The sequence below is a fragment of the Pleurodeles waltl genome, chromosome 2_2 (genome assembly GCF_031143425.1).
Source record: "Pleurodeles waltl isolate 20211129_DDA chromosome 2_2, aPleWal1.hap1.20221129, whole genome shotgun sequence".
Taxonomy (NCBI): domain Eukaryota; kingdom Metazoa; phylum Chordata; class Amphibia; order Caudata; family Salamandridae; genus Pleurodeles; species Pleurodeles waltl.
The window spans coordinates 208,557,416-208,569,970 of record NC_090439.1 but is presented as its reverse complement, the minus strand read 5'-3'; the positions used below and the strand labels follow the sequence as shown (position 1 = coordinate 208,569,970).

General features: G+C 40.8%; 1 protein-coding gene across 7 annotated transcripts in view; it reads left to right on the top strand.

Annotated features, from left to right (window-relative positions):
- TRIO (trio Rho guanine nucleotide exchange factor) overlaps positions 1-12,555 on the top strand; it is a 3,522,386-nt gene that overhangs the window by 809,139 nt on the left and 2,700,692 nt on the right. For all 7 annotated transcript variants that reach the window (XR_011200906.1, XM_069219639.1, XM_069219640.1 and 4 more), the window contains exon 13: positions 5,806-5,980. Coding sequence is in view for 6 of the 7 variants with exons in the window: in XM_069219639.1 (XP_069075740.1) it covers positions 5,806-5,980 (175 nt within the window). In the remaining variant the exon portion in view is untranslated. The remainder of the gene's footprint in view (positions 1-5,805; positions 5,981-12,555) is intronic.

The following is a 12,555-nucleotide window of genomic DNA, read 5'->3' as shown; positions in this document are numbered from 1 at the left end:
TTACTCCTTATGCAGGAGCAACGTGGATTCCCAGTGCCCTATTCTCACATCTAGAGCCTTGATGGTTAATGAAGAACAGATGAATCAGTGAGGCAAGTGAGGGGAATAGGGTCGACTGTGTAATCTTCTTAAAAAACCCTTGATTAGTCCAAAACAAACTCTTCTGTTTTCAGGTTTAGGACAGCAAGATAATTGTTAAAATTATATCTCTACATATGCTTGACTGTTCCCCTCCTGGCCCTGAACCTCTCTAGTTATGACCATCTGGGTCTACCTTTGCTTCCTGCCTCATACAGCTATATTCAGCTTATTACTGGTACTGAGTGTTTTGATACTTTTAACCAAGAAGTGCAGTGGTATGGAGTATCATCACTTGTAAGAGAGCAATAAACTGTAATCACCTTCAAAATATTAGCAAGAAGTCTTTTGACTAAAAGTCTCGAGCATGATTAAGGGGGTTATTCTAACTTTGGAGGAGTGTTAATCCGTCCCAAAAGTGGCGGTAAAGTGACAGATATACCACCAGCCGTATTACGAGTTCCATAGGATATAATGGACTCGTAATACGGCTGGTGGTAAATCCGTCACTTTTCCGTCACTTTTGGGACGGATTAACACCTCCTCCAAAGTTAGAATAACCCCCTAAGTGCCTTGGAGATTCCTTGAGTCTTCATAAGATCTTGGAGCTCAACTCTGAGGGAATCGGACTCCTGGATTTGGAAGATAGGTAACTACGGGTCAGTTACTTCTTCATCATGCTTAGTTTGTAGCGTCACTGCAAGAAAGGCGGTAAAAGTGATTGGAACAGAGCCTGCAAACTAGGGATGAGGACAAATACTGAATCCCAACAAAAGGGGTTGTGTGGCTGGTAGTGAGTCCTGACAATTAATTTAAATGCTATTTTGATTCGCAAAGGTATAAGGCAATATAAAGCATGTGAAATGAAATTTAAAGAGTTCCCTAAGTAGGCCTTGTACAGAAAATGGTCTTCCACAAGAGAGCAAGGCGGGGGAGAGGTAGCGCTCATGTCACATTATCTCAGCTGATATAACTGACCAGAAGTAATTATCTCCTGCTGTAGCCCTTCCCAGGGACCCACTGGTGGAGGTCCGAATTCAAGGGTTTTTTTAGGTAATGGGAAAAGCATTTGTGATGCCTTGCTGCTGGAGGTTGCATCTGGGGCATTTCCTGCCTTCAGCATCTAAAGTCATGTGGCAAGAAGTACAAACTTAAAAGGTTAAACAAAGGACATTGTCTTGTAAGACCAGGAACATGGAGGTCACTCTTGATACTCTGCTGTTAGAGAAGTGACTTGGACAGGATGAGGTCTGTCCTAGATAAAAGAACCCTCAAACAATATTGTGAGTGCAGGTATCATAATGATGGTCATACACACATCAGCCTGTTCCTTAACCGCGGGAGGGGGATCTCTGTTATTTTGGACCTTCAAGATGCTTGTTTCTACATTACACAGCATGAAAGTCCCAGCCGGTTTCTCCGATTTCTAATGCATTTTGTCCCATTATGGAATAAAGTCTGTACTTTGTTGTCAAACTTTTCAGGTATACTGCCTTCTGAAGGCACCTGTGGAACTTGATGTTTTTGTAAACTGGGAGGTATCAGTGTCTGTGCCTTAAAAACTGGTTCGGTTTTTGGATGTGATTCTGAGTTCTATACTACAGCGATATGGCAAATATTCAGGATAAGGGCAGCAATCTATCTCTTGAAGAGAGGCAGGCAGTAAGGAAAGTGGTCTCATCTGGGCTTGAATGTCATCATGCACTTTCTTGTTCTCTGATGCATGTCTACATATGAGACCACTACAAAAGAGCGTTCCAGTTTGCACAGCTCTTGGTGGGACTGAGATCATCGTATGGACATCTAACCATAGCCGATACCCTTTTATCTGGTGCACAAAGTGTGAACTTTGAAACAGAGTGGTCCTCTAGAGCCTCCATTTCACCAGAATGGAGTAACGTGCACCTTCCCTCAGGGATTGGGGAGCACACCCTAATAGTTTCTCCAGCCAATGAATTTGACTGCTTTTGGAGTCAATCTATTATATAAACATCCTGAGTTGAGAGCTATCAGATTAGATTTTGCTCCTGGTTCTGCAGGATAAATCCATCTTGATCCAGAGAGACATAGCCACTATGATATTGTTCAGAAAATTAGGGTGGAACCTGGTTGCTTGTATTGACCAATGAGCCGCTTTTAATGAGAGATTTGTTAAGGGTTGCACAAAAACTCCAGCAAATTCCTCTTAACATTAATGAACAACCAAATCCATAAAAGATACTTGTGAGAGAGGAACCAAATGAAATTTGTATTCAGAAGTTTTACAATTCTTTGATTGCCAACTTTTTATAAAGTATGTCTGTTAAATATATTTCTTAATTTGTGGCTTCACAAATCCATATGTTTCAATTTTACTTTATTGCTAACTTTATTGTACCACTGCCCCTTTTGAAAATCTATAAAAAACTTTTGAAATTAAAAAAAAGAACATCTCTTTGATTCTTGTATAGAAAGATTGATAAACCCATTAGCTGCAAAAAAGAAGCAGAAATTCTTACTTCACCATCCAGGTGCAAAAAGTGGGCTTTGATGGGGAATAGATTGTCAGTAATAGAGTGCATGAACTGTGGTATGCAGGATTGTTTCCATTGACTCATGAATGTTTTACAACAATACTGATATTTGGAATGAATTCTTCCTTTTTAGATCGAGCCTAGGCAGTGCGCTTGCGCTGTCTGCGTGACATGCTGTATTCAGTCTATGGGCTTTAACCACGCCCATTATTGCCATTTGTTCTTTGATGTGCTTGTCTTAGATGCTTCCTTTCTATTGGTGCATTTTTTCTAATTGTCCCTCCTTTGTGTGCTTAGTTCCCCCCAGGCGATTTCATTTTTGTTGGCCATCACACTGTGTTCACGCTTCCTTCTGTTACTGCGTATAATGGCCCCTCCTCACTCCTGTCTGGGCATTGCAGCTTTAGTTTTCTTTTGGTTGTCCATAGCAATGTGTTCTCACCACACCAGTAAAAATACCGTGTTGAGAAAGGCAGCAAAGGTTTCAGGTTTAATTTGTTCTTGTACCTCTGCTTGGGTATACTAAATTGGTTTTTTCCAAAACACTTTTCCCTCCACTGCTGCTTAAGAAATAATTGACTCTGTGTGCATGTTTTTCAGTCTTCCTCATTCTAAAGTCCTCGAAACAGAGCTGCAGCTGCTTCTCTGGTCCCAGTGATAATTCCTCATTTTAAGTTCTCTAGATAGTGCTGCTAACTGCTTTTCTGGTCCCAGTTGTAATTCCTCATTATACGCCCTCTAGATAGTGCTGCTAGCTGCTTCTCTGGTCCCAGTGGTAAATCCTCATTCTTAGTCCTGTAGATATTGCTGCATCTCTGGTCCAAGTGGTAATTCCTCATCCTTAGTCCTCTAGGCAGTGCTGCCTAGCTGCTTCTCTGGTCCCACTGGTGAATCCTCATTCTTAGTCCTGTAGATATTGCTGCAGCTGCATCTCTGACCCAAGTGGTAATTCCTCATCCTTAATCCTCTAGGCAGTGCTGCCTAGCTGCTTCTCTGGTCCCACTGGTAATTCCTCATTCTTAGTCCTGAAGACACTGCTGCAGCTGCTTCTCTGGTCCCAATGGTAATTACTCATTGTAAGTCCTATGGACAGTGCTGCAGCTGCTTCTCTGGTCCCAGTGGTAATTCCTCATTCTTAGTCCTCTAGGAAGTGCTTCTCTGGTCTCATTTGTAATTACTCATTCTAATTCCTCTAGATAATGCTGCAAGCTGCTTCTCTCTCTGTGGTAATTCCTCATTTTTAGTTCCCTAGACAGTGCCGCTTCTCTTTTCCCATTGGTAACTCCTTCATTTTAAGTCTTCTAGGAAGTGCTGCAGCTGTGTCTCTATTCATACATCCATTACACTGCAAACCAAAACACATAGGTAAATGACATTGTCATATACAACACCAATAGCTCTAACTCTCACAAATGCGACACCTATGGTATTGTAAATGCTTGTTAACAGTTGTGGTTTCTGAGTTCCATATGAACCAATGGAAAACCTTCTCATACAGGCAGAGATGGTCCTGAATATATTGGATGTGAAAATAGCCCTCCCATATTACTAAGAGACAAAAAAACTGGTCTTAAATCTTAACTTGTGTAATGCAGGAAATAAGCAATATTCATGGATTTGTTTAAATGTGTAAGTTGTGCTAATGAAAATCAAAATAGCCTCTTTTGAGTACTGTGAGAGCCCATTCGTCTGGAAGAAAGGCCAATGCAATATTACAGCACTTTTTCACATTTTTCCCTTGTTAGGTAGCTGCAAAGCTCATAGTATACAGTTATGCTTTCTGCTATCATTGTTTGAATTTGGACTGCTTGAATGTGTTTAAAGCCTAGGACCTACTTTGTCATCTGCTCTAAAGCTTTTGAACATAGGGCATTCCCTTTGCTGAAGAAAGTACATTTAGTTACCAGCCGGTCACTTTCTCTTCTTGATGGATTCTGATCCTAATTTCAAGATGCTTCTGAAATGTTCTGAACTCATTTCTGGAACACTGCTATTTCCGCAACGCACACACAACCTTCTTGTTCCACTCAGTTCCGTCTTGGCTTCTTCCACACACAAAACTTTGCTAGTTCCCTTCCCCACTTGAGGTATGGCTTCCCATCAGTCTCACCACCTGGGGGACCTGGCTTCCTTCAGATTTCTTCCCTTTCCACAAAAAAGATCAGCCAGCTGAGAATATCAGTGGCATTATTGGACTGAGGTGGTGGTGTATACTGTACTATTTTCGTTAGACAGCATAAGGTGTAATTGTGTACCGCTCCCGAGAAGTATTAAGGCATGGACAAAGTGGGATGTCCCAGGGCCCATCCTTTCAGGGAGCTAATTGATAGAGACAGCACTGTTTTGCAGTGTCTTGCCCTATTGACCTTGACTATTTCTTAAACAGATTGTTTTAAATACTGTTTTCCTTCAATTGATTTTAACGTGCGTGAGGTGCATTTCATACCGACCTTTTGTAGAGAAATGGTGTGTTTGTTTCATGCAACATCCATAAAAATGTTTCTTTTAGGTCAAACAGGGCCTCACATGAGAAATCGAAGGTTTTCATTCATTATTCACAGTAGTACTAGTGATTTGCTGCTGTTACAATATTGAAAATACATATCACTATCCCTGAATATTACATGTGAACACAATTAGAATTTAGATGAGTGTTCTTGGTCACTGTAAGTGACCTGGACAACGAGGGCAAGAAAGAGATGAGATTGGATAATTAATTAAAAGCTGTCCCAAACAGGGGCCCCAAAAATAATTTGGCCCAGGGCACCTGACATCCTTAAGATGTTCCTGTACTGCACCCAGCAGTAGCTCAAGTCAAACGGTGATATTTTTCTGCTTGGTCCATTCGTCCTCCGTGTTTAGACTTCTACTGTAAGTGGCTGAGTAGGGTGGGTGAGCATTTCCTTCCTGTGTCAGGAGAGAATACCCCATGGCTTTTGTTGTGTACTGTTGTGAACGGACATGGTACACAGTGGTAATTTAAATTGTTGTACCCTAAGGTGTGACCCAGGCCTAATAAAGAATATGTTATCATCCTAAAATAAATTATTTTGAAAATGTATATTATTTATATTGTCTACTTGTCATTTTGTTGACATCTTTGTCCTAGATTATTTTGACATAAATTTAACAATTTACCATTTGTAACCTACCATTTTCTATTGTCTCCTTTGTCTTCTTTTTGGGTTCCTCTCTTTAAATCCTCCCTGTTTAGGGATTCTGCTATTTCCAGTAACAAGACCCCACACAACAGCTCCATCAGTCACATAGAAACTGTTCTTCAGCAGCTGGATGAAGCCCAGTCTCAAATGGAAGAGCTTTTTCAGGAACGCAAAATCAAATTGGAGCTTTTCTTGCAGCTACGGATATTTGAGAGGGATGCTATTGATGTAAGTCTGCATTATAGTCTTTTCCTGTGCCAGCTTTTTAATAAAAAAAAAAAACTTATTGGAATAGTGTATTCTGTTGAGAGCACATGCATTGTCTGGTAGTGACACATTGGTTTGCTAGCTTGCCTGTCGCTGAAATCTTGTTTTGAGCAATAATAAGCCATTACTTGTGAGGTAGGGGATGGAAGATATATTTTAGGGTTTTCTTTATTAAACTTTATGCATATGCTATGGTGTAGTACAAAGATGGATTATGGACACTATAATAGATATGGATGGGCCTAAAGTGTGTTTCAGCAGACCAATATGCAAAATTTGTCGCTATTGTAAATAACTCTAAGGATAGCAGAAAGTTTAAATTAGGGTTGACATTCCCAAATCCTGGTTAACGGATTTAGGGCTTTTAAGATTATCTGTACCTGAATCCCATTCAAGATAGTGGAAATTTAGCCTTTTTCCATTTATTGTAATGACCCTTTTTTGGTGTCGGAACATCATTGTCTCTAAGAAAGGAGATGGGCATGGGCATTGGTGTTGTGACAAATACACAGCAGGTTCTAATATTATGGCATTTTACAAACATTTTAAAAAACTTTACACAACCTATTGTTGCTCTAAACTGCAGTGGTAAACACTGCTGGGGAGGTGTGCAACTTGGTGTGTAAATGCCATATTCAGTGGGTGCATGTAAAGACTTTATCTTTGTGTGGAAAAAGCATTTTCCATTAAGTGGAAACAAAAAATGTGGAAATGCGCATCTTTGCCATTCCCACCTTTTTCATGGGACACACTTACTTATATGGATTGTCCACACTAGTCAGTAACCTGGCGGGATACCCAGAAACCATTTTTGTCAGTGCTGGTAACACTATAACTGTTTATTCATTTGTTGGACATGAAACCATGCCATTCTTTATCAGCTAAATTGAATATCTGAAGTATTTTCAGATATATTACAGAAAAGAAAACACCTTTACCCAGTATGAAAGCCAATGAAAGGAACCTCGGACAATTTGACCTCCTCTTTCACTTTGAATGCACATAAATTAGGAACGGCTTTTATACAACCTGATTCTCTCAGCATTCCTCTTCCTTAAATGACCAGCTTCGTGGAGCTATCCTCTGCAAGTAGGCTGAATCAACCACTATAAAGTAGCTAAGATGAAAGACGATGTACTGAAATTCATAGAACCAGCACTCCAAGTTAGCACAGTCATCACTGGGCCTCACAATCTCCTCCCAGTACACTTTTCATCAGTCTAGGACAGCACAGACATCAGCAGGCCTTGCAATGTGCCCTTCCCTCCCCAATTCCCTCAGTACCCTTTCCATGCTCCTAGCTGACAGAAAGCCAGAGGCCACCTGTGGAGCTGACAAAACCACTAACATCTAAAAGACCCTTAGCGTTGTCTGCCATAATCTCTAAACATTGCCAAATAGCTGTATCCCTGCCTTGTGTATGTTGCCATATCGACTACAGGACTGTTTGTGATGATCTCCTTTATGATATAAGTGCATACAGCACTCCTCATTGAGAAGTCTGGTGTTATGAAGCTAGTTAGATATTCTATTTCACCCTCCCCTCCAAAAGGACTACCTGTACTCTGCATGCTTGACAGCAGTGTTGCTACCTGAGGTTAAGTCTTTGTTCCTTCTGGGTTTACTCCAGGTAGACTCCACTTATGTACATTTTGTAAACTGGGATGGTCTCAACCTTAATGCACAGCTGTATCAGTTTCTCGAATAACACCTCTCATATATGTGTTATGCAACTAACGATCATAGCATGTCTTTGTAGTTCTGCAACTGCATGCCAGGACTTCTGTGTGCATGTATACCCATTTGCCTTTTAAAAACTGGGCCTGAATGTCAGTAGGTATTTGCCTGTATGTGCATGGGTATGTGTAGGTATATTGCACTTATTGGCTTATATTTTCAAGTTTCTTTTCCCATGCCTGTGAAATGAGTGAAGTAGGACTTACAAGAAGGTGTTTTCAGAGTTTTGCCTGGTCTCCTTGTTTGAAGTTTGCACCTGTATCAAAAGAGCATTGGTAGTCAATCTGTAGGCCCCTTTCTAGGTCTAGATTTCAAGTGTGACCTTGTTTCAGACTACATTGTACAGTCAACCAGAAATGTATTTCCCTTCTTTTTCTGCTTATTGGATTTCTTCTTTCTTAGGTCGAGTGTAAGCGTAGGGCCTCTTATATACTTTAGTATACTTATTGTGGGCTTAAAGCCATTTCATTTGCTTGTTTCAGTGTCATTTAAAAATCCAACCTTGCTAGTGGTTGGTCATGCCTGTTGATCCCTCCCAACTATTGTTTAATTACACTTTGTCCTGTTGATCTGGTCTTTAGGGGGCTTTTTTTTCCCCTTCGCTTCCTGCTTGTGTTCAGTGAAGCTTAGCCTCCCCCCATGTGCTGCATGTCCCTCCCACTTCCCCTTGTTTCTCCGAGTCCTCATGCATCCACAGTGTATCACAAGTGAGAAAAAACGGAGCTCCAAGTTTTGAGCACTCTAGAATCCCTTTTATTTCAATATAAGTTTTAAAGGCGCCGGGCTTACTGAATTCTTTGTGTCTCAGGGCAGCTATTACAGCTGCCGCCATTGCAACCAATCACAGTGGGGCTCCCAGGCTCGTGCCTGCTCAAGCCAATCAGAGCCTACACCCTCCTCCCTCAACTCACTTCCGACTAGTGGTGCCAGGCCCGGCGGGCTCCTGGTGTACAGGGAAGCGTTTGTTTGTCAATGGCTGGTAAGACTCTGCGCGGCATCACCCCAGGAGCCTCAGCTGATGCTCCCGTTGTGCTTGCACAAGCGCCTGACAGAAGGCTCATTGTGGGCCTCATGGTTGAAGGAAGTGCATCAGAGTGGCAGAGGTTGCTGTCCTGCTGTCAGCTTCCCACCACTTGTGCTCAGTTTTCTTCAGCCCCTGGCAGTGCTGTGGGCCTGCCAGTTGAGCAGGGCAGAGTTGTAATTTTCAGGGAGAAAACTTTTTCCATTGCACACTGCATTCTTTTGTCTGAATTTTTGATAATGCGTAAAGCCAGAAAAAAAACACAGTGGGGTTGAATTCTTTGCAGGTCGGCCCAAGAGCTTCTGACACATGATGGTGCTGTGGGTTTTACTGGTGTACCAGGGAAATTTGTTACACTGTGCAGTTGTTCTTAATACTGCTTTGTTAATTCTAAAGTAGTTTGTGGCTTAAGTTTGTTTAGCAGCATGTTTGGCTCTGTGGGCTGATGATCGCAGGAATTCTGTGAGGTGAGAGAACAGTTGCATTTTAATGCACATTCAGACTTTGGCCCCTTTGACTGCTTGTATTTATTAAAAGAGATTTTAGAGCTGTAGACATCACCATGCTGGGAAGAGGATTCTTCTACCACTATTTTTACAGAGTATGTTTGTTGAGGTGGGTGCAAAGTCCTTAATGGAATTGTCTGAACTGCTTCCGACTATTCACCCTTCACTGTTTAATCATGAAGAGTAGGGCAAGATTTATAGCTCTGTCTCACCCATATTCTTTTCTAGTCGCCTGAAGCCCCAATTATTTCACCCCAGTCCCTTACCATTTTGCATGTTGGTCACATTTGTGTGGGTGTGCTGGTGGGGTGGTGAAAGTAGTATTCTATTGGAATTAGCATGGCAATCTTATATTAGTATGCTAAATGGCAACATTTTAATTTTTTGCTGCAGATAGAGGAACTCGTCAAATGGAAGTGCTTTAGTTGTATGCAGGACCACTAGAATTAAATGGCAGGAAAATACCAACTTATGAGGCAGGATTGACCAATTTATGTGGCAAGAAAAGTCCAGTTATCAATTTAGAACACCAGTAGCTCTAACTCAAGCAAATGTGAGACTTATTGCATTACAAATGCTTCTTTTTGTACTTACAATTAGTGGGGAAAGTCCACATGGTCTCCTTCTAAATGTTTGTATCAGCCATGTTAGCATTCATTCTGGATGCTTATATGGAGTCTGTTCTGGCCTTGGAATACATTTTTGAATCCGTTTGTGACTGGGTTGAAAACCTTCTCCTTCGGACAGGGCAAGTTCTGAATGTTTTGCATGTTAAAAGAATCGCCTGTATTACCGATGAACAAAATAAATCTGATCGATTCTTAATGCTTATCATGGTAAAATTTGTATAAAGCAGTAAATAAGCAATCTTTATGTAGCAGGATTGTTGAATGGATAAAGTTATGCTAATGAAAAGCAAAATAGCATATTTTGAGTTCTGTGAGAGCCCATTTGTTTGGAAGAAAATTTGTGAGGGGGTGGATCAGATTTCTGGTGATCTGTACTGAGGTCCTGTGGCCCTAATTACTGAGTCTTTATGCAATACGTGTGACAACGAAGGATTGTAGTAATGGTTTGTTTACTTTTCTGTAAATGTAATTACTCCATGTCTTTGTGACAGACCTTGTAATACCACCCTCCCAATCTGAGTATGTTTAAAGCACATATTTAGTCCGTATGTAATTGTGAGTACTCTTGACAGGCTGGAACATTTACATTAAAGGAAGAGTTTGAAAAATGGTTGTGGTCTACTGTGGTCATCCCTTTACTTCTCACAAGCATTAGCCTGACCACTCAAGCCTTTGTGAACATATTGGATTGGATCGGATCCTCCATAGTCAGATGACATTTAAGTGTCACCAACTGTGCCACACTGGTACCTGCCTGTAGAAGTATCATGCTTGTAGGTGATTGACTATGCTAGATGTGTACTAGCTTTGTATCAGATTCTTAACCTTGAGGTCTTTCAAAGGCATGAGTCTATGATCTGATGCGTTATAACCCAGAATTAACAGGTCTTCAGAGATACCAGCAAGATATGCCTGAAACTGCATTTTCAATACTTACCTTTCATACTGACATGCAAGTACACCTACTCCTTGAAAAGTGGCGTTCAAAGGCTCGCTCTCCATATAGCTGACTCTGTCCCAGACCCACCATCCTTTCAGAGGAAAGACCTAAAGTACCTCAAGTTGCATTACTTTTATTACCAACATCCCCACACAATTTAGTTTGTGCTATGCCTAATAGTTCTACAGAAGACCTTGGAAACAGGGTGCTTCTACATTGTGAAAGAAAAAAACAGATGATGATGTTTTTATTGATGAATTGAAACAAACATTCTTTTTCTCAGTTTCCATGCATGAGCCTGATCTCAAAGGGGAAAACTAAAGGATTCCTGGCTAGACAGAATTTCTTGATGTAAATTACACAGGCTCAGAGAAGCAGTGGAAAGACATCTTTCTGTTTGTCTTCAGGTTTATCAAACATTTGCCAGGGGAATACGTTGAGAGTTTTAGGTCAGGCAGTGCTTAATTTGAACTGGTGGTTGTCTGCGGGGCACACCAGCACTCGTTTTTGGGTCTGGTGGTGCCCACAGGTGCTTATTTTTCCTTATCAGACATTCCCCTAGAGCACCAGAGGGGAAAACATACAAGGGGAAAAGACAAAGGAAGGGAAGACAGACAAGTCATCAATAAAGGAGAAAGCAGGAGCCTGCAAGTGTGAGATAAAGGGGCAGGGAGTGGAATGTAGTGGATTCTGGACTAAACTGCCTTGGTATTCGGTGTGGGAACATTTAACAGCACTGACCACTGTCTTTTGTGCAGTATTTTGGGCACTGTCACTCATTATGTTACAAATTAAGTACTGAGGTCAGGGGTACCTGCCTTTCAGGTGAGGCTTAACCTCACTAAGTAAGACCCTTGACACAAAAGATTTGAACTTAGGAGAGTATTGAAAAGTACCAGGAAGTAGGTTAACAGCCATTGCTGGAATCCTTTGCTTGGTGCTCCCACCCAGTATGCAAAGGAGATACCATCAATATTGTATGGTACTTGTAACAAGAGCATGATCAGTCTATGAGCCCTTACCTCTTTGGTGCCTCCTGCCACAAAAGAGTGAGTGGGAATGCACTAGTTTATCAAGGATTAGGGTAATATCTTCATATGCCATGGATGCACCTGCAAACCCGATGGCAATAAATGTCTAGATTTTATGTACTATTAAGAAGTATTTTAATTACTTTATTAATTGTGCTTATTAAGTTCTATTTCCGGCAGTATAGGCTATACGAATTCCATAAAATTACTTACATTTATATAATTTAATAAATTAATTTCATAAACCACAATTTCAATAACTTTTTCATATTCTATAAAGTCTATACAAGCTTAAAACATATTTGCAAAATATCACATTTTATTATGTACATTACTCATTTGCATATTCTGTGAGTTCTCTTTTCTGATGATTGATAACTGTAGTTCTTTGGTAGTTGTATAGCATCAACTTCTTTGACCGGATCTCCCTTGCTTCCAAATTTGCGAGCTGCCATAGACTTAGATTTAACATTTACCTCATATTTGCCTTTGACTGAATATTGTTGTGAGGTTATTTTAGCGCTTTTACACAGGCATATTATTTAGCTCTGTTCCAGAGGCCTGTGCCCTTTTACCCAGTTTCATTTAACTATTTATTCCTTGTATTATTTTAGCGATGCTTCATTTTAGTGGAGATGTTATTACTTTTATCAGTTGTTCTTCCTTACAGAA